General features: G+C 32.7%; 1 protein-coding gene across 2 annotated transcripts in view; it reads right to left on the reverse strand.

Annotated features, from left to right (window-relative positions):
* LOC114343996 (lachesin-like) overlaps positions 1-23,909 on the reverse strand; it is a 455,602-nt gene that overhangs the window by 93,628 nt on the left and 338,065 nt on the right. For both annotated transcript variants that reach the window (XM_050641201.1, XM_050641200.1), the window contains exon 6: positions 16,526-16,654. In XM_050641201.1, the coding sequence (XP_050497158.1) occupies positions 16,526-16,654 (129 nt within the window). The remainder of the gene's footprint in view (positions 1-16,525; positions 16,655-23,909) is intronic.

Raw genomic sequence — 23,909 nt, forward strand, 5'->3', positions numbered from 1 at the left:
TAAATGAAAATAGTTTCTGTCCTTGTGGGATCGGTACTCACGGAGGGACCGCAGACGTTCGGATACAATTAGCGTCTCTTTGCAAAGACAATAACGTCGACTTTGCAATGTAACAAGACACTTACTCAACACACACAGTACACAGTACACATGACGCTGGGTACCTAACTACAAAAATTTACCGTACCTACGTATAAAAAAATAATTTTTGATGGTGGTAATTTTGAATAAGTACTTTAGTTTTGAATAGTGATTATGCTGCAAATTTTCGCTGTTTTGTTATAATTTTTAGCTATTTTGTTGATTAAAGTGATGTATTCTTTATTGACCTTTATTATTTATTCATTATTTTAAGATGAATATTCGCCAAAAACTATTTTTCACACATAATAAAAAAACACTAAAATATTAACATTTACCAATTTAGATTAAATTATGGTATTAATTAAAATTACGTCGCATTTTAATTTTTTCTGCAAGAGCTCTCGCAATTGACATAATTTCAGAATTCAAAATCAAAATTTTAGCAGACAAATCATTTTGTCGAAAATTCCAAGTATACCACTAATTTTGTTTTTCATCCTCTTTTCAAATGCGAAATCCATTTTAAAGAAAATTAATATACAAGGTGTTGTTTGGGTCGGAATATTTACACATATTTTTTAAACCGGACCTGGATTTTTTATCATTGTAAATAAATTAATTGATTGGACACCTAAAAGAATATTCGCGTGTTAAATATAAAATCAATATATAGTGAGGTTGACAAGTTGTAAGCTGTATTTCAATTTTTTTCTAGTTAGAGCTCTCGCAATTCACTTAATTTCCGAATTAAAATTCAAAATTTCACCAGAAAAATCATATTGCCGAAAATTCAAATTATACCACTGAATTTAGTTTTTCATCCTCTTTTCAACTAAAAAAATCCATTTTAAAAAAATTTAATGTACAGGGTGTTGTTTTAGGGTCAGAATATTTTTCCAATATTTTTTAATCCGGATCTGGATTTTTTACAATTGTAAATAAATTAATTTGTTGTACACCTTAAATGATATTTGCGTACCAAATATAAAATAAATATACAGTGTGGTTAAAAAGTTATGAACCAATTAAGAAAATGGCAAAATAGATAAAACACCCAGTATCTTTGTTATTAATGGAGTAAAATCCATTAAGTATGGTATTTTTGAGATCGCCTAAGTGTCCTCTTTCTACAGTTAACTTATGTTACTTTCCCAATGAAACACCCTGTATTATGTACTGCAAGAGCAACTTTTGATAAATAATTTTTCATACATTTTTCGTTATTTTATCTGTACGGTATTAACAATTTCCTTTTTTTTTTTTTCGGGTGTAGGTATAACATTTTGTTATATTTGAGTTGTCGAAAATGTATATCATTAAATCCAAAACATAAATGACCTCTTAGGCGAGATCGTCAATCAGTGACCCACTTACTACGTTGTCGTGATTCTCCTATATATTAGGTGACCATTGTGCATAGTGCATAATTTTCAGTCTAAACCGGACTCTAGCCCTTCATTGTACAGTTGACAACCCAAATTGCAGCCCTGCTTTCTGCAATACAATAGATAATAATTTATGCTACCGACTGTAACAGTGTAAACAGTATACTGCACTATTTTAATCCAATATAAAAAGCCGGAATTGCAAAATGTTTTTTCTCTTCCATAAATCACGATTGCATATTAAGCATTTTGTAATGTTTTCAAACGGTTAGGCCCTAGGTATATGCTCGTCAAGCAATTTTATCCTAATTTGTCGTGTTTATTTTGGAAACATTTATATACACCAACCAAAAATTAGAGGTAGTCAAAGTCAGTCATTCTGAACATTTTTGTATATTGTAGTTGCATCATGAGAAGATAGCCCGATCAAAGAACAATCTAACCCAAAATAAAAGAATGTGTGTGTACTTTGTACGCACGTAAGAAGTTATACTTCTACTACATATTATGTGATTTTTAAGGCAATACCAAAAATTTTAAAAAATAAAAGAATAAAACGCACACAAACACATTGAAAAATGCCACAAAGAAAAAATGATTTCTGAACGATAATAATTGTTGGCAAAAATTTTAAATACGCATTTTCTGAAAAAAAAAAATATATAACAAATATACTTACAATCATAAAATGCATAAAAAAATAAAAACTTGCATCGGGAATCGAACCCGTGACTTTCGGGGCGCTTTGATTCGTAATCGAAGCCTAGACTCACTCGTCCAATTCCACATTATTTGTCATGTGGAAAAATAGGGTAACTGAACGTTTTACTGTTTGACAGTTGTTTTGAATATAATTATATTATGTAGTTTAAATTTTGTGGAAGAAAATATTAAAATATAACAAAACAGTAAGAAAACAATATATTAGATGAAGATTGGTAGAACTTTTGTTGGTAATCAAATTAAGTATGTAAATCAAAGCGTTACATACCTACTAGATAAATTAATCTACGCCAAAAAATCATAATTTAAAAATAAAAATCGGACCTAATTTGGGATTTCTCTCTAAAATCCCCATTCTTGAGAAAATAAATGTACAGTAGAGCGTCGATTATCCGAACGTCGATCAACCGAACGACCGCTTATTCGAACTATCGACTCCCGCGTCCCGCACTCGAATACCGAGCAAGCGTTAGTAATTTACGCTTAAAATATCTTTAATTTTCTTCAATATTGTATCCAAAAATAATTATGTTGTTGCAAAGACTGCACTTTTTTGTTTAGTTGCTAGTTGTCATTATCAAGATATAAATAAATATGTAGGTATATAAATATGGCTTTTATTCACTTGTGGATAAATATGTATGACTATAAATATGTATCAATATATTGTAGTTCGATTATCCGAACAAATCGGTTTTCCGAACACCTATGTCCCCCAATTAGTTCGGATAATCGACGCTCTACTGTATTTCAACCTAATCCAAATGTATAATTAAAATATGATTATAATAAAAACTAGTTACCAAATTAGAATGAGTTTTCCTTGTCCAAAATAGTCCAAAAGTCCAAAAATATAGGTACCTATATGAAAACTATTTAAAAAGGCAGTATAACTATTAACTAACTTTTTCCACCTACCTCTACCGAAAGTATACTTTTCTGGACCTGATTGTAGGGAGCAAAGTTGTACTTTTCCTCCCTAGGGAGGAAAAGAAAAAGTGACGTCATGCTATTTCATTCATGCAATATAACTTATTGACGCCCTGTAAAATATCTATTTTCTATTACGAAAGTATCTATACATTTTAACGTTTATTTAAAAACACTCTGTATTTTGCAGAATGGTAAAAAACAGTAAATTGTTATTCTAATTTAACAATGTTTACATTAATAATTTGACTTATATTTGACAGTTGACAGTTATATTGTACCTACTTGTTAGTTTTAGTTCTAATAAATTTTGTTGGTTAGTTACATAAATAAATTAAGTAAAAATGAAAATTGACTTGTTATTTGAGGAAGTTGGAAAAACCATATGTATAACATGGGAGTAAAGTGCTTTTTCCTCCCTTGAATGATTACTGCCCTCCGCTACGCGTCAGGCAGTAAACTTCATTCTCGGGAGAAAAAGTAGCACTTTCCTCCCTTGTTATACAAATAGCTATTGTTTGTTGTTTCTTTTCACACAAATTTTAAAACGCAACAACCATAAATAATCAAACTACAGCTGTACCACAGCCGCCATATTGAATAATTTTTGACATGTCATTTGAACATCCAATCAGAACAAAGTTATAATGCGCATGCGCCGGGATCATAGTTTTTAACATATATAAATTCACCCTCATATCGCCGGTAAAGAAGTATAACTTCAAAAAATTAAGGAAGGATGAAAATTTGGGAATACGTAGTTGAAACTGTCTATTATTATATAAGAAAAAATAAAATTTTCGTTAAATTTTGTGTTCCCTGATCGTGTTAAGAAAGTATGCTGCATGAATGTATGCCGATGATATAATTTAGTGTTAGTAATAAATGCTGAAAGAACATTAGAGAATAAATTGCGTAGTAAATAAATAACATCTGGCATTAGAAAAAATAATTCGAGAGTCCCAGATTCATACGAATGCTACTATCTTTAACAAATCAGTACAAATTGTCGGATACGCAGATGACATAGACATCATAGGTATGTCCACAGAATCTCTGACTGAAGCATTTCGGTCGTTAAGAGCATCTGCACAGAGAATGGGACTAAATATAAATTTTCAAAAGACCAAATATATGTGTTGCACTAGATCAAGCAACCCTACACCTACAAGCATAAATTGACGACCTAGAACTGGAAGGTGTCGACATCTTCATATACTTAGGTTCGCTGCTAACTAAAGATAACAATATCAGTGAAGAAATTAAAAGAAGAATAGTGCTCGCCAATAAGTGTTACTATGGCTTAAGAAGACATACCTAGAAGATACCTAGAAAAATTAAATTGACTGTCTACAAAACACTAATAAGACCAGTGCTAACATATGGTTCAGAAACTTACTTACACAGAATAACCAATAACTGTTCAGAGGTTTTGAGCGAAAAATCCTTATAAGAATATATGGAGAGACAAAGGAACAACGTTTGTGGCGCAGGCGTTACAACTTTGAGTAAAGAAGCTTTGGAGAACCTGACGTTATAAAATTCATTACGGTAGCACTCCTTAGATGGATTGGGCATGTAATCAGGCGAGAGGAAGATGCCATAGTCAGAAAAGTAGACTGTCTATTTAAGCATAATTATAAAAATAAGTCGCGTGTTGGACGCATTGGACGCTGTAGCGATATCTGTTAATGAAATGAGAAGTTCCAGGTCCGTAAGTCTAAAAACTCGCATGGAAAAGAATGACATCTTTAAAAATAGTGAGATGCCAAAACAATCGGGGGGATAAGAGAAGGTAGAGACGTCGGAAAACGGCAAGTTGTGGCAAAAATCAAGGAATATGATAAAAGTAAAACTGACAAAGTCCCGGCTATGACAACGGACACGAATAAATTAACTTGAAGAATGAAACACATAAAACACATATCACATACACATCAAGCGAGAAAAAAATGAGCATACATTTGGAAAATTGGAGCTTGGAATATTAGAACACAAGAGATTGAGGCATGCAGAATTAAGTATACTAGACTAGCAATATTAGAGACAAAGAAAAAAGGATAAGGAATAGTAAAAATAGAAAATAATCATACCTTACTATATAGTGGAGTACCAGAAGATAAAACAACAGCTGCAGGTGTTTGTTGTGTAATACACAAAAGACTGAAAAAACAGATATTCGTCGTTTGTTTATTATTCTTTCTTTCGTTGATGAATATTTCTTACTTTAGGTCTGGATCCCGCGTACCAAAAAAAGTTGATTAATAGCAAGCTGAAAATTTGTTAATAGTTTAAGGGTGTCTAGTCGGATAAATGTTGATGGACGGGAACACTGGAACATGGGAAGTTTTAATTGTGGAACAGGTTAAAAATTTGGAACGTCAGACTACGAAAACGTTCCAAGTATTTTGTTGGACAGAACTTCCAATTGATTTGTTACCCTTTCATTAAACTCTCATGCAAAAACCAGACTGCTATTTATCATCTGTCATAATTCCTGTCATTTGACATGTTCTACGTGTCGGACTTATTAAAATGCCCAGTTAGTGATAAATACCAGTTTGATTTTTACACGAAAGTTTAATGAAAGAGTAACAAATCAATTGGAAGTTCTGTCCGACAAAATACATGGAACGATTTCATAGTCTGACGTTCAAATTTTTAACCTGTTCCACAATTAAAACTTCCCGTGTTCCAGTGTTCCCGACCATCAAAGTTTGTCCGACTAGACACCCTTAAGCTATTAACTAATTTTCAGCTTGCTATTAATCAACTTTTTTTGGTACGCGGGATCCAGGCCTATTGTTCCACATACTTACTTAGCTGTATCCAATAGTAGATCCTTATAGTTGTTCCATAGGTTGTTGATATAAGTATTCTTCTCCTTCTTCTTCTAATGACGCTACAACCCTTTGTGAGTCTTGGCTTGCTTAACAATGTTATTCCATTCTGCCTTGTCGGATACTTTCCTTGGTGTGATTTGATGTCCATGGTTTTAAGATCTCCCTCTACTTCGTCTATATATCTTTTACGGGGTCTTCCTCTTGTTCTATTTCCTTGGAGCTTCCATCTCTGGATTACTTTTACAGCTCGATTATCTGGCATTCTTTTTAAGTGACCAAGCCAGTTTAGTCTTTGTGACTTTACAAATTTAAAGATATCTGCGCTTTGCAGCAGTTTATCCAGCTCGTAGACCATTTTAGTTCTCCACGAACCATCACTGTAATAAGATGGTCCAAATATCTTCCTTAGTATTTTGGATATGAGTGTTACCTTCTATTTCTTTTATTGCTCTTTTTCGTTTACAATAATACAGTTTGTTAAAAATGAAAGGCGATGAACACTTTCAGGTTTATATCCGCATATTTTTTAGCTAGATCAGTCTTAAAATAAGTAATATTTCTTTTAAGCAAGTGTCAAGCAATTAAATGAAAAGTTAACTAGTGTTAACAAGTAAGAAACTTCAATAGAGGGTAAACTCACACCAATGAAAAGACGTCTGACATGCAATTGATTACTATTTAAATTGTGCGAATGCAAAGTAGACAACGACGTAAATGTAAAAAGGTAAAATTGAACACAAGAAGGATCTCCCACATTTATCTTTTCACAAAATAAGAACACTCGTGTATATATCACTCAAGATATCTGCGGAAAATTAACATAATCTATTTCCAATCGTAACACAATATAAAAAAATTAGTTTTAGTCGGTACAAATCTAATAACTTATTATAATGGGCTGTAAATCAAGCGGTTAAGGTCGAAATATTGCTTTATGCATTGTATGGAATAAATATTCTTTTACATTCATGTAAAAACATACCTACTCATCTGTCATTCCACTACAGAGCGCTCGTAACAAAAAATGTTAACATCAAACCGAAGCCACATTTACTCCAGTTGCTGTGAGATTGTGATACTTTTTTCGGAAACAAAACAAAAATTAATAAACTGTTCTAGATTATAGTCATTCGAGTAGGTGTACCTTTGTATCACTGCCTTTGCGTTTCTATACAGGGTGTTTCATTAATAATTGTCCATATAGTAACTGGAGAACCCTTAGCACAAAATACGAAGATTTAACCTAAAACACTTAAATAAAATGTGGTTCCTTACTGAGTTACAGGGTGTTTTATCTAAAAATTTAAAAACTATTTTTGCTCAGCATTTTAAAACTGTTTGACGTATCCTTTTCATACTTGGTAGAAAGTGCGACTAGTATACACTTTACTAAATTATGATAAACAAACGTCTGTAGCTACTACCAGAGGCGTACGACAGGGGATAGTGAATGGTTGACCCTTCTCAAATTCTACCCCACTGGAAGAATTACTATTTTAGTGCCATTTTTAGATTCTCCAATACTTTCTACGTAAATAATATACTCTTCATTGGTAACGATAAAGTTATTAGTTTTCGAGATATTTAAAGTTAAATATGAAACGGCACAGTTATTTTGATTAATTTATGATATGATTCATGATTAAAATTTAAAAATTATTTGTACCCAGTACTTTAAAACTATTTGGCGTATCCTTATCATACTTGGCAGGAAGTGTAGGCACTGTACATCCTACTAAATTAAGATAAATAAACGTTTCTAGCTACTACCAGAGGCGTACGACAGGGGATAGTGGCTGGTTGACCCTTTCCAAATTCTGCGCAACTGACGAAATTGCTATTTTAGTGTAATTTTTTGATTTTCCAATACTTTTTATGTAAATAATATACTCTTCACTCATAACGATAAAATGATTAGTTTTCGAGATATTTGAAATTAAAAATGAAGCGACACAATACATTAATCAAAATAACCGTGTCGTTTCATTTTTAACTTCAAAGATCTTGAAAACTAATGACTTTATCGTTACGAATCAAGAGTATATTATTTTCATAGAAAGTATTGGAGAATTCAAAAATTGAACTAAAATAGCAATTCCGCCAGTGGCGTAGAATTTGGAAAAGGTCAACCATTCACTTTCCCCCGTCGTACGCCTCTGGTAATCGCCAGAAACGTTTGTTTAACGGAATTTAGTAGTTTGTACAGTACCTATACTTTCTGCCAAGTATGAAAAGGATACGTCTAATAGTTTTAAAATGCTGAGCAAAAATAGTTTTTAAATTTTTAGATAAAACACCCTGTAACTCAGTAAGGAACCACATTTTATTTAAGTGTTTTAGATTAAATCTTCGTATTTTGTGCTAAGGTTTCTCTAGTTACTATATGGACAATTATTAATGAAACACCCTGTATATCTTTGGATTTGAGTTCCTAGATATATATTATCCATAAACCCAGGAGAAATAGAAATAATACACGCCTCTCGAGAAGAAGTCAAAATCATTATTAAATCATTATGAACCAGATAGGGTCAAGAACAGAGCAATAAAAAATATGCAAAGTAGGTCATCAATCGAAGTAGCACAGAAAACGACAATAAATATCGTTCCCATACCACCAGATTGACAACAGGTGGAATACTTTCTTTGGTTACAACCTCCCGAGATTTTCAAAAAATATAAATCATACAGGATGCCGAGGAAATTAAGATGAGAGAATTTTAAATAATTCACAACCCATCTGGTCAGCGTGGCAGAAGTTCCAACAAGAAAGATTCCTTAGTACTGAACAAAAGAGTTAATGAATTAAAATGTATAAACATTTTCAATTTCTTTGCAACACGAAAATGCAGCAGCTGCATAATACTCTGGTTAAATCGGAGAGTGCAGGAAGAGTCTATACCGGTTTCGGAGGTTTTTTCTTCTTCATCAGTAGTCCCATATCCTCTTCTCTCCGATTCCCCAGTCATCATACTTTGGGCCTTTTCGAATTGCAAAGAACGAAATGTCACGGATGTACTAGAGCCATCTACCGAAAAACAAAGTAAGTCATCAATCGAAGTAGCACAGAAAACGACAATAAATATCGTTCCCATACCACCAGATTGACAACAGGTGGAATACTTTCTTTGGTTACAACCTCCCGAGATTTTCAAAAATTATAAATCATACAGGATGCCGAGGAAATTAAGATGAGAGAATTTTAAATAATTCACAACCCATCTGCTCAGCGTGGTAAAAGTTCCAACGTGAAAGATTCCTTAGTACTCAAAAAAAGAGTAAATCAATTAAAATGTATAAACATTTTCAATTTCTTTGCAACACGAAAATGCAGCAGCTGATTTAACACAGTGTTTATTACAGCGATCGTATAATTATCAACGAAATCATAAATGGGATCTTCAGACTTATGACGAAGACAGTAATGAAGAACTTGATAGAGAAGATTGCACAGTACAACCAATCATTGGTACTGATATTCGTGGACTCTCTGCCAGCAGAAAATGTTAACAGCATTGACAGAATACCAAATAGTCAGTCGCTACACTACATAATAAAAGATAGCTACGAAAATACCAGATTATCAGATAACCGATCGACAAAACGTATTGTCAAGCGGGGTTCAAGAGAAGAAACACTACAGAGCAGAAGGGGCAGTACTAATCTCGGCCCAAGAAACAGGTAGGTCTTTTAAAAATGTCCCAAGTCGGCGCAAAGATTAAAACGGCTCGATATAAAATATACCAGCTCGGCTCATGGGATATTAATTGTTACTATCAAATAACTTTACATCTCAATGGAACAAGACACATTTATAGAATAACTACTTTATTAAATAGATATTATATAGTATAATTATACATAGTAAAATAAAAATAAAAACTAATATCAAAAAAATTTACATCTCAATGGGATATGATTATTGTTTATACTAGTTGTAATTCGTCCCTTATTTTCTTCAATTTTGATGAAAGCTTTGCAATTATTCTTTACACATCCCTACTTTGTTTCACCTCAAGCTAATTTTCGTTTTTGTTCTTTAAATTTATAATGTTCGCACATTATAGCAAGCAATAGCAATAGCAAGAATAGCAATTTTCCTCTTTGACTAAACATTTCAATTATGCTGGGCTTTAAAGATGTCATTATTCTCTATTTTGTCTGGATACTGAACTAGCAGCTAATTGAAAGATAAATTCATTCCACTACGAGGTGTCTAGCTAGTAACATCGTTCTGCATTTTGTGGTGCTTTGTAAAACATAGTGCAGAAACAGTGACATTACTGTACCTTCAACTAGAAATAATTATTTTTGATTACATGAGCAGTGGTGAAGCAGATCCTTAAACAGTCAATAGGTCTCAAACATCTAACCAAGCTTTATCCTATGTATCAGTAAATCGAGTCCACAGCCAACATTTCCAACCAAGAGAAACTTTTTCTTAAATTCGCAAAGAACCAAAACGGTCTGTACAATATTGAAGTTAGGAGTATTAGGGGTAGAATGTTTTTCTATCTTAATAAGAAATCTTCCCTTATCTATAATTCCAAGAGAAAATTATTATTATACCTACTAATGGTGTACTAGTAACTAGCTGTTAATCTTCGAGTCGACTTAAGGGGTTTTTAAAATGTACCTGGGGTGTCATAAAGTACTAAAGGATTATAGTGAGTCGAGATGGGAATACCCTAGCAGAAGATGCCCACCAACTAGATGAACTGATGACCTGAAGCATGTTAGCAGTAACTGGATACAAACTACACAAGACAGAGACAGATGGAAAGAGCTGAGGGAAACCTATGTCCAGCAGTGAACACATTGATGATGATTATGATGATGATTGATGGGAGAATGATATATCGGAGAATACTTCAATTCCCGTGGACTGACGAGGTCACAAATGAGGAAGTCCTCAGAAGAATGAAGAAGAACCGAGAGGTACTGACTACCATCAAATCTCAAAAGTTGGAATACTTCGGACACATTATGCGAAATGAATCCAGATATACCCTCCTACAAGCCATCCTACAAGGAAAAATATTTGGAAAGCGAGGTCCAGGAAGAAGAAGAACATCCTGCTTTAATAATCTCAGAACCAAGTTCATCACAACATATGTGCAGATTTTCCGCGCTACTGCAGATAAGATAAAGATTGCCATGATGATCGCCAACATTCGTCACGGATAGGCATATCAAGCAGAAGAATTAACGGTTTGAGGCAATAAAAAATAATTAGAACTTATTATACATTTGGTATACCATTTTAAAATTGTTTCCCAAAGTGTCAAGTTATGCGATTCATTACGTGTTTTTATTTTTTATTTATTTATTTATTTATTTATTTATCATACGGTAAAACCCCATTAAAGGTGTAATTATAAAGTAAATAATAATAACAACTGGCATCAACACAAAAAAGTAGTACACATAAGAAGATACAATGCAATAATTCAAACAATCACAATATACCCAAAATATAAGATGTAACAAATATACCTAATATGTAGCATTAGATTTAACAAGACGTATTAACAATAATGAAACAGACATTTTTACAATAATGAACATCATAAAGCCAGAGATCTCTTAAGTTGATCCAATGAAATATTGCAAACATCAACATTACTAATATTTAATAATCCCATATACCTATCGACTAGGCTATGAAAACCATAGGATGTTCTGTGGTAAGAGATGATGGCGAAGGGCTCGATAGGGAACATTAAAATCAATTTGGCGCAAGAGACTTGGACAATCAATTTGTGCTTTAATCAACTTATGCAGAAAGACCACACCAGAGATCTCACGACGTAATCTGAGAGGAAGTATAGTGAGATGGGACTCTACAGTTGAGTAATCATGGTTAACTGTAGTTAGATAAGATTTGAATGCGCAGTAACGTAAAAATTTATGTTGGATCCTCTCGATTGTATCGATATGGTTTTGATAGTATCTCGTTGCTACCACAGAAAAACACTTACAATTTCTCATAACAAAACCTAGAAGCTTAGATGCCTTTACAGAAATAGTATTAATGTGTTCTACAAAAGAAAGTTTTTGATCCATGTGTGTGACGATAATATAATTTTATCGTCTAGAGTACGCCAATGAATTAAGTAAAACGTGTTTTTGTACAGTCTCGGACGATATAAAAGTCGGAACGAAAAGCCTAGTTGATTATTATTCTTGGAACGTTGATCGAAGAATAATACACAACAACGAGGTATAAGAGGTGAGTTATCCCGACTATTTTCCGCGGTCGTTTTGGTGTGTTGAACGAATCCAACGGTTTTCCTTTTACCTATCCTTTTACGAGCGTTGATCGTATTTCCCAACATGTCTTTTCCGCTGACGAGCTGAGCGAGCTTTCCTCTCCTTATATGTCCGTTTCGTATTAATAAATGTAATTCCTAATTCCACGCGATCGTCAGTAGTACATATTCATTCATGTACCAGATATCGTCACATCAATCCGAACCTAATGTTCGATACGTAGGTTATAAATATATTTATCGCCAACCGTCACTAAAGTCATTCATTATTGTACTCATTTGCCCTCATTTGCGGCAGTAAAGTAACACTTTATTGTACTGAAAGAAGAATTTTACTTTACCTGCCGCGATTAATCAAATTAACCGAGATTGAATGTAAGTGGTCGATGGCAGTAATCGAATGGTGAGTATTTGACTGGACTTACAATTTATTTACTTTAATTATTAAAAATATTGTGAAAAAGTGAAATTCTGTAGTATTTTGTAATTATATTCATATAAAACAAATTAAAACTTTACTGATTTAGTAATTATTCAATATTGATAACTATCGATTAAAAATCGAAAGCTGTCATCTTGCAAGTTATCTGTCATCACTGTCATGAAATTATTATGACGTCTAAAATTTAAAAATTTCTTAAATTGTAAATTGAAAGTAAGTGTTAAAACCAACATCAAATTATGTTGGCAAATATTATTTTATATCAATTAAACATATCTTAACCGATTGTCAAATATACCAGGAAACGAGAAGTAAACTCAACCTTCCCAGGGACATATCTGACCTTCTTAGAGACAATACAAATATCAACAATATCATACAGTTTTTAACGGATTTAGGAATAAAAGACATTTCACAAATTTTTCAGGTATACTTTTTGTTAGTACATATGTATTTACTTAATATTACAATCTCTTTTTATTTTTAATATGTATTTTCCACTGTAGTCGTTTATAACCCCAGTGGTTCGGACGACATTAAATTTAAAAAATATATGTTTGCGATAAAATTTTGTATGCACCACGTCAGTAAATACTCCTTATTGAACTCGTCTGTTACTCGCCTCGCTCGCTATGATCGCTCTTCTCGTAATATCAGACTCGTTAGTTAAAGAGTCACTTTACTGACTTGGTACATAAATAGTCCAGAGAAATAAGGTTTTTGTCGGGACGCTTGAGCAGCCAGGTTGCAAATGGATTTTTTGGGTACTATATACCTAATACATTATAAATACAAAAATGCCCGTCACAGTTCGGACGGGAAACTTAGTTATTAACAAATAAGGGTCAAAAATGGCAGTTTTTTCATTTAAATGGCTGCAGGTAAAAATAGGGTAATTAAATATCTTATTTATAATATTCTTCTTTTTATAGATGAGCCAAGGTTTAAAATGGCACTTTTTTAATTTTGGCCCGATCCTTTTTTGTTTCGGAAAGTGCAAAATAAGACTAAAATTTCAAAAATAGAAAATGTGCTATAGATTTTGCGAAAATGACTTTAAGACTTTCGTATTGCACGAAAAATTGTCCATATAACGCACAAAAGATTTTAAGACGATTCGTCAATTAGTTTAAATTTTATTCAATTTGTTTATTGCAAAGAGCTTTTTTTCGCAATGTTATTGTTCAGCAAATAATAATGACATAGCAATTCTGTGGAAACCACATGCAAGAATAATAGTTATATTTTTAAAGTATTGAAAAAAATCATTAAAAAGTCGTTTTTATCACTCCGAAAAAAGTTTAGTAAAATAGAGTCATTTTTGGCTTCTAAACAATTTAAATAACTTTGTTAATATTGACTATAGAGTAAATCTACTTTAGGATTTCAAAAGATGGTATTTTTATAGGAATTTTGAGAAAAAAGCTTTTTGTTTAGGTTAATTAGGTTCAAAGTTAGCCACTTTTATTATTTAATTCGCAGTTACTTTTATATACATCAAATTCTCCTGTAACAGTGTTAGTTACCATACTACTCCGAAACGGCTTGGCCGATTTTTATAAAATTTTACACGTTTATCCTGTAGGACGTTGAAGAGGTTTTAATCGATTTTTTATACCCATAAGTTATAAGGGGGTTGCCCCTTGACATTTTTTTTATTTTTTTGGACAAAATTATCTACCTTAATTTTATATGATATAAAATTAAAAAATACATGCAACCCTTAATTTTCACTCTTTTATCACCAACACCTATTTGTTAATGGCCATCTATATATTTACATCTATAAAATTCTCGTGTCACAGTGTTAGTTTCCATACTCCTCCGAGACCGCTTGACCGATTTTTATGAAATTATATATGTATATTCGGTAGGTCTTAGAATCGGTCGTAATCTATTTTTCATGTCCCTGAGTGATAAGGGGAGTTCCCCCTAACATTTGGTAATGTTAGGTGGGTTTGTGTGTACATAACGTACTCTATAAGACTACGAGTACATACAAATTAAAAAAATTATGATCAAAATCCATCAATAAGTTCCAGCGATATTAATCGCAGTATATGTTTGCAGAATCAGTTTCATTTTTTGAGTGCACTTATTTTAGTAATTCCCCTCCACTGACCACGAATTCATTCCGTTCGGACGCCATTTTAAAGCTGTATTAACCACTCTGTTGAGGTTCAAAGTTTACTCAAACTTTTACACATAACCTATAAATCTTCAACTTCAAAATGGCTCTAGTAAGGTTGCTTAATTGTTATAAACAAAGTAGCCGTCAATTAAATAAAAAAAGTGGCTAACTTTGACCGTAATTAACCTAGGCAAAAAGTTTTTCTTTGAAAATTCGTATAAAAATACCAGTTTTTCAAATTACATTGCAGTTTTAGCCTACAGTCAATATTAACAAAGTTATTCAAATTGTTAATAAGCCAAAAATGACTCTATTTTAGTAAAATGTTTACTGAGTGATAAACATGACTTTTTAATGATTTTTTTAAACGTGTTGAAAATATGACTATTCTTCTTTCATGCCGTTATCACAGAATTGCTGTATCATTATTATTTTCTGAACAATAACATTCCGAAAAAAAAGCTCTTTAGGATAAACCAATTGAATAAAATTTAATCTAATTGACGCATCGTCTTAAAAATTTTTGTGCATTGTATGGACTGTTTGACTCAACTTTTCGTGCAATATGAAAGTCCTAAATTCATTTTCTCAAAAGTTATAGCAAATTTTTTATTTTCGAAATTTTAGTTTTATTTTGCAATATCCGAAGCAACAAATAATCGGACCAAAATCCAAAAAAACGCTATTTTAAACCTTGACTCATCTACTAAAAGAAAAATATTATATTACATTTAATCACCCTATCTTTACCTGTATCGATTTAAACGAAAAAACTCTCATTTTTGACCCTTATTTGTTAAAAACTAAATTTCTCGTCCAATCTGTGACGGGCATTTTTGTATTTATAATGTATTAGGTATATAGTACCCAAAAAAACCATTTGCAACCTGGCTGCTCAGGTGTCTCGAACATGGTATGTTTTTGCCTTATTTCCCTGGTGTAAAATAACTATTAACGAAATTAACGAGTAGTAATTAAGGCTAATTATTTGTAATGTTTTGATGCTAAAATAAATGTCTTAAAAAAAGCGAACCTTCTGTCTTCGGCTAAATTTTTGTTACCTGGAGCAACAAACGCAACGACCACGTTACATGTGTTGGTTTAGTTTGCTTCTTCTTCTTCTTTGCGTGTTATTTCCGCGACAGAGGTTGGCAATCATCACGGCTATTCTCATCTTAGATGCTGCTGCTCTGAGTAGTTCGGTTGCTGTGCATCCTTACCATTCCCTCAAGTTACGCAACCATGAGATTCTTCTCCTTCCTACACTACTCTTGACCTTGGATTCTCCCTTGTATAATTAATTGAAGTATGTTGTATCTCTCATTACGCATAACATGCCTCAGGTATTGCAGCTTTCGTGTCTTGCTGGTTTCCAATATTTCCATTCTTTTGTTGACTCTTCTCATGACTTCGTTGTTTGTTACATGCTCGGTCCATGATATCTTTAGTATTTTTCTATACACCCATAGTTCAAATGCTTCCAAATTTTAAGTAGTCGACGCGTTAAGTGTCCATGCTTCTATCTCTTAAAGCAAAGTCGAGAAAATATAACACCTTGCCAGCCTAATTCTCAAGTCTAATTTTAGGTTTATTCTAGTTTGATACGTAACAAAATAATGGTTTGTTGAATTTGTAAAATTATATTTAGAACAAGGCTATTTAATAAAAACTAGGACTACTAAAGTCTATGAAGTAGTTTTAAAATGAATACTTACAATCTACGCTAACCTTGATTCTTTTGCTGACTGTCGGAGGTACGCCATTACTAGCAATGCACAAATAAGCTCCCATATCCAATCTTGAAATTTTCGTTAGCTCCAGTGTTTCTCCCTCCCATTCAGAAACTGTAAACAAAGTATTATGTTAGTAAAATTTATTAAATGCTCAAATCACGCTTGAAAGAATAAAGAAGGAATTTGATAAGGTTATAAGAGAAAACCAAGCTAGATTCCGGGCACGCAGATCCTGCATTTGTACGATGAGAACGATTATAGAGCAATCATTAGAGTGGCAGAATAAGCTATATGTGAACATTATAGACTTCAAGAAAGCGTTTGGTCGCGTTGATTGAAAAGCTTTATGGAAATTACTCGAAAAATACGGAATATCTCTCAAGTATATCAGAATTATAAAACTGTTTTCGAAGGGGCCAGAGCACGCATAGTCCACGATGGGAAGTTAACAGAACAAATAGATATTGGTGCAGGAGTAAGGCAAGGCTGTGTTCTCTCTTCGACCTTATTCCTGATAGTAATCGACTGCATTATGTCCAAGGCTACTAGTTATAATACCGGAAAAACATTAAATGTATTTAACCAACTTGAGGACTTGTAATTCGCAGAGGACATATGGAAAACAGACTTGGAATTTTAACAGAAAAAGGACAACACATGCAACGCAAAACTAAAAAAAGTAGCAGAGGCAGCGCTAAAAGGGCAGACTTAACATGGATGTCAGAAAAACTAAGATAATGAAAATAAATACACCAAGAGATATGGGAATATCACCGGGAGGCACGGAATTAAAAACGGTAGAGAAATTTAACTACTTGGGCAGTATTTTGAACAACAAAGGAGGGACAGAGGAGGACGTAAAAGGAAGAATAGTAACAGCCCAAAACGCATTCAATATGCTAAGGAAAATGTGGTCTTCCCGTCAGATGACAAGTATGTAAGACCAAGGTTCGATTATTCAACAGCATCGTGAAGACTCTGCTACTATACGGAGCATAAACTTGGAAATTGTCAAGAAAATAGTGTATCAGTTCCCTAGCTTAGTCGAAAGGGGGACGTTTTAGCACCTGTATGTTAAATCTCATTGAACTGTGTCATTTTAGCGATAATTCATTGAAAGATGATCCACGGTCCTCAAGACAATAAAACTAGGACAAAGATGGAATAAATTAGGGTTTGGTATTAGCTTAACGATAATAAATAACAAATTTCGATAGAAATTTCGCTATTTCACGTTGCGTTTAATCCCGTCTTCAATTATTAACTTTTTCTGTTACATTTTTCTAATTCATTCGGCCCGCCGTTCCAACGTTCCGTGGGATTTCTTTTTAAAGTTGCATTATTTTTATGCTACTTACTTTATGCACTGTAATAATATGAAACTATTAGATTTGTATGTATCCCATTAACACTTTTTTCTTCTAATTATGATAATTTACATACTAGATTTAATTGCAGTAAACCACCTATTAGACTATAATGACCTGTTACATAGGAATCAATTAATCGTTAACAGACTCGGATATCGTCCATTGGAAATGCGACAATTCAACTGGTTTCATTTGAATACAAATTATCCATGACAATAAATCAGTTACAGTGTCGGTAAAATAAAATTTGTCATTCCGTAATGATGAAAATATTCAAGATATTATACAGTGATATGTAATTTACAAAATTTGATGTGATTTTTGGCAACTACCAAAAAAAATTCATCGACGTGTTAAGGTTTAGGTTGCAGGCATTTAAATTTAATAGAAGAAAACAAGAACGAAAATACCAGACTTCTACTGAACAAAGTTACGAAAAAAACTAATAGAATAAACCTGAAAATAAATGGTGATGAAGATAAAATATTAATTTGTACAGAATTGGAAACCATCAAAACTGAAGAAACAGACCTGTCAAGGTTGAGCTCAAATATGAAATAATAAAAAGAGGAATTGTGAAACTAGTGATGTGAGTCGAGAATATTTCCAAGCGAATATTCGCGAAAATTGGAAAGTTTTCGAGAATATTCGCCTATATAAAATGGAAATATTCTCCTGACCGCGAATATTCCCGGAAACTTTCAATGAAAAATTCTCGAGAATATTTCCGAGACTTTCGAGAATATTTCCGAGAACTTTCCATAATGTTTCCGAGAACTTTTGAGAATATAAAGCATTTACATTACATTAGGCATTCAGTGTGATGGCTGGTCAACTTTAGTGGCGTTTAGAGGCCGCAATACATGCGAGCAATGTATTGTGACGATAAATTGCTACGACTTATTGATTTTTATAAAGCTGTTTAGAAGCTGCGATATATTGTCGCGATTGATTATAAACTTAAACAACTCTATCGTTACAATAAATTGATGCAATCCGATAGGTATCAACTCCAATCCAATTCCAATCCCGAAAAATCGCTGCGCTGTACCGTTTACACACAACGATAAATTGAAACAACTCGATTGATACCGATAAATTGCACGGATTTATCGCTGTGTCTAAACGCTGCCTTATAAACTGAAACAACTCGATCGTTACAATAAATTGATGCAATCCGATACCAACTCCAATCCCCCAATTCCGATAAATCGCTGCAATGTACAGTTTACACTCAGCGATAAATTGAAACAACTCGATTGATATCGATAAATTGCTGTGATTTATAGCGGTGTCTAAACACTGCTTTGACAACACCTAAACCAGTAATGTGTATACTTAACACTTTTTACAGATTGTGAAAGGCACACAGCTGAATATCTTTCACAAGAAATAATAAATAATATAATATAAAGGAAGTCGGCCCAGAAACATTTTGTGGGATTGTTACAGACAATGCAGCAGTGGCGGCCCGTGAGGTAGTGCCATAGAGCCAGGGCACTACCTTACTAACTATCCATAAACATATTTTTATCTTCAAAACTTTTTAATTCCTGTTAATTTTTTTGTGTGTATTTCTTTTGATCTTCATAAATTATATAAAATATGGCAACTATGGGCGCAATACAATCCCTGCCGACAGCGGAGATTATTCGACATGAGAATCTCCTTCGCGCCGAAGTCAGTACTGGCACGAATAAAGAGAGAAAGATTTTACGAGCATTCTATGTAAGTGACAGAGAAAGAGCTATATTGGACTATTAGTATACCTTAACATTAGAATCTCTGTGCCAGGCACGAGGGTATGAAGCCAGGTCTATTTATTTTGAGTTTCTTTACGTGCTGGTTTGTCGCTTTTATTATGTATATTTTCCGTTAAAAAGTTTTTGTATTTATAATTAAACTTTTAGTGCATCATGATCGTGAGTATTTTGATAATATTTTGATTATTTCTTAAGTTTAATTTATTAATTGACAATAAAGATTAGTATTTTTAAAAATTTTTTGGTGGTTTCTCGCTAGAAAAAAAACTACAAATGTTAAAAGGTGTTGTGGAGCTTTCGAGTTAGCTTTAAGAGGTCACGACGAAAAAGAAAATTCAGAAAATAGAGGCATATTTAAGGAGCTGTTCAATTTTAGCGCCGAATTAGACAACGACTTAAAGGTTCATATTATTCAAAGTACCAGATCTTTCAATGGCCTACCTTCTCCGGACATTTAGTTGCTTCTAATTTATTTATGCCGGAGAAGTTTTCTGCTTATACGCATCAGTTCTCCGAATCATTTCTTAATGAAACATGGAGACAATTTTAATTTTTAAGCAAAACTCGGTTTAAAATTTAATTAGAAGAAGGTACTGTATTAGCGAGACGAATTAAGTACTACCTCTGGGGCTGTTTCGCTATCGGTTTTATTGTAGAGGGAAGGTTTAAAAAGCACATTTGAAGAAACTATTAAACTTTTAAGTATTTTAGTTACCATTCCTATATCAACATCTGAAGCAGAACGCTGTTTTTCGATGTTTACATCGAAACCTAGTGCTTTAGGTATGCTATCTGCAGAAAAGCATTTTGTAAATTGTATTGATAATTTTAATTATAAAGTCATTGAAAACTTTGCACCAAAAAATAGAAGAATGAACGTCATATATCGTAAACTTTAAAAGTGACATTACAAAAATTTGTGCATGTTTGTGAATAATGAAATAGTATTACTTTTATAAATTGGTAAATAGAGACTAAATCGTAATAACCATTTTCAAGCACTATCAGCAGTAAATGCTGGTGGTAGGTTAAGAGGTTTTTATTATTAATTAATTTACGGAACTGTATTGATCAATGTTGGACAATTGCTTGGCACCTCAGATCAATAAACTTAAGATATGTACATAAGATAAAAGTATCCGCGCATATTTTGTTTTAGTTTTTGTTGTCAGTATACCTTGTTTTGACAATATCGTGAATCCGTCACTAAAAATTTTGGCGGCTGCCCGAGTTGTGGCACTACCTTCTTAAAGTGGTACGAGCCGCCACTGCAATGCAGCACCAATGGATCATTTTGCCAAAGGCAAAATGATCGATAAAAGACAAATATAATTTTATTGAAGAATATTCCTGTGTTTATCATACATTCAATTTACTGATTTGATGAACCTACATTATCTTAAAAATGTTGAGGCATGTTGTAAAGAAATTGTTAAAAAGGTAACTAATTACCACATATCTCTTGTCCGATTTAATACAAACTAGCTTCAAAACTACAATAAAGTTATATCATTAAAACTTCCTGTAAACACTAGATCGGGTTCAATCCTTAATTGTAAAATAGCCTTAGTGTGTTTGGAAGTGCTTTACAAATGCTTATGGTCATAGAGGGAGAAAATTTAAAATTTTCACGGAATTTTAAATAAAACTGTCTGGATGATGAAATATTTTGAATAAAGTTGCAAAAAGTAGCAGTTGTGCTAACACCAATAATAATTGTAAAATGGATTACTTTATTGGAAGGCAATATGTTTAAAATATCCCCGGTTGTCGAGGCATTTAAGGACACAGCAAATATTTTTACCGAGAATATTCCATTTCTTCCAATCAGTAAGCCCGAGGAAAAGGAATGCTTATATCTAAATTAGAAAAAATGGCAGTGAAGCCTGTGCACTATGCTGCAAACTTACTTGATTCTTTTAACAGGATAAAGCATCACTGGTAAAGAGCATATATGTATTAGCTAAGCAGTGTATAGACAAAATATTAACTAACCATCCCAAAAACAACAAGAACTAACATACAATAGACATACAACATACATAAAATAGATTAACAAGAAAAAATACAATATTTCCATAAGTTTCCGAAAGTTTCCAATATTCCCGGAAAGTTTCCGGCGTTTGAATCTTCCCGGAAATTTTACATCACTATGTGAAACAAACAAAATAATTGAAGGGGAGGAACATATTTATAAATGAACACTTCTAGAGAGGAATATTAGATAAAAGAATATATATATATATATATATATATATATATATATATATATATATATATATATATATATATATATATATATATATATATCTGAATATCTGAAAGAAGCAAGGGAGAAAGGACAACATAAGTCTATATAGACAACATAAGTAGAATAATATTATATACAAAGGATTTCCTCAGTTTTCACTGAATACCTTCACTCGACCGTTCTCTTCAGTTCTTTCTGTTTTGCTAGTCCCCTCCTGATGCAGATTTCTTCTTTTCATTTGCTTCGTCTACTTCATCTCTAAAAGATTTTCGGGGTCTGCCTCTCTTCCTTCTTCTTATCGGGATCAACTCTGTTATTCTGTTTATTCAACGTTTTCGATCTAGTCTTTTGATATGTCCGTACCAGGTTAATCTCTTCTGTTCTATGTAGTCTATTATATCTGAGTTTTTCCCTGTCTTTTCTTAACCTCTATGTTATTTATTCTATCTTTTCTTGTTACTCTGCAACTTCTCCTTAGGAATTCCATCTCTGTTGGTCTTATTTTGTTTGTGGTTTTCTTATTTATTATCCAATTTTCACACCCATAAGTGAGGATACATTTTGTCATAGAATTATATATTCATAAAGGAAATGAATAAGGGAAATGAAAAAGTAGTATGTCAAAGTGTGTTTATATATATATTGCTTTAGCTAAGCGCTTTCGACATAAAGGTCATCATCGGAGCTAATGGTCAAATAGTAAAAAAGTACGGCCACATTGAGGTGTAATCATTTGCATATTATGAATATAAATATGAATTTTGGTTAAAAATGCTAAGTGCTTTTTCCTCCATACAACCCCAAACAGTAAAAAACAGAAAAAACGGCCACATACACGTTGCACAGTTGACAGTCAACTGTCTCTACTAGGCCAACAATGGATGGGTGATACCTACACCCATACCATGAAAAAAGTTTTTTGTCTTTGTGCAACGTGTATGTGGCCGTTTTTTCTGTTTTTTACTGTTTGGGGACGTACGGAGGACAAAGCACTTAGCATTTTCAACCAAAATTCATATTTATATTCATAATATGCAAATGATTACACCTCAATATGGCGGTACTTTTTTACTATTTGACCATTAGCTCCGATGATGACGTTTTTGTCCAAAGCGCTCAGCTAAAGAAATAAATTATTTACACTCTTTGACATACTACTTTTCATTTCCTTTATTCATTCAAGTGTGTACAAACTTATCAGTCTTTCAACTCTTTATATATTAATCCTTTTTTTAATGATGTTCTTACCCCACAGTACCAGATTCAATTTTCGTATGCAGGCCCTTGTTTGTCCTAGTCTATTTTTTATATCTTCTTCAGTTGTTCCTTTGTTTGATATTATGAAAACTAAATACTTGTACTTGTCTGTTCCTTTGATTTTTTTACCTTCGTCTATTTCCAGCTGTTTTATTTTTGTATCCTCCGTTGTTCAGTTTTTTTTAGGTTAATTTCTATCCCATTCTTTGTATATTCCTGTATAGCCCGGAAATATTAGGATATGTAAAACGTTTATAAAGGATACAGATCCAATTCAAATTCTCACTTCCCTGGTCTATTTAAATACTTAATAGCGATTAAATATGCATGATTAATAACTTTGGGCATAAAATAATAGTTAGAAAAGCTCAAACTCTCCCCAACATGTATTAGAACACATTTAAATCCTTTAATGTCTATTACACTAACGCATTAGTAAAATAACATTTGCAGCAAAAAACTTCTGTTCGATGGCTTCGTTCAAAACTATAATAGTTCAGGGCGCATCTGTTTTGAGATGGACGTTGAGAGGTGACTCATATTTTATTTGCAGAAATTGCTTGAAAATAACTCATATAATAATATTTGGGTTATCCTCCCACTCAAAAAGGTCCGGAACATTGTTTAAATAATCAAAATGTCAAAAAATGAAGAAAAAATTCGATTTTTTCTTTGTTTTTTTATTATAACTTTAAAAGTATCCACTTCTGAGAAAAGTTGCACTG

The sequence above is a fragment of the Diabrotica virgifera genome, chromosome 10 (assembly GCF_917563875.1).
Source record: "Diabrotica virgifera virgifera chromosome 10, PGI_DIABVI_V3a".
NCBI lineage: Eukaryota > Metazoa > Arthropoda > Insecta > Coleoptera > Chrysomelidae > Diabrotica > Diabrotica virgifera.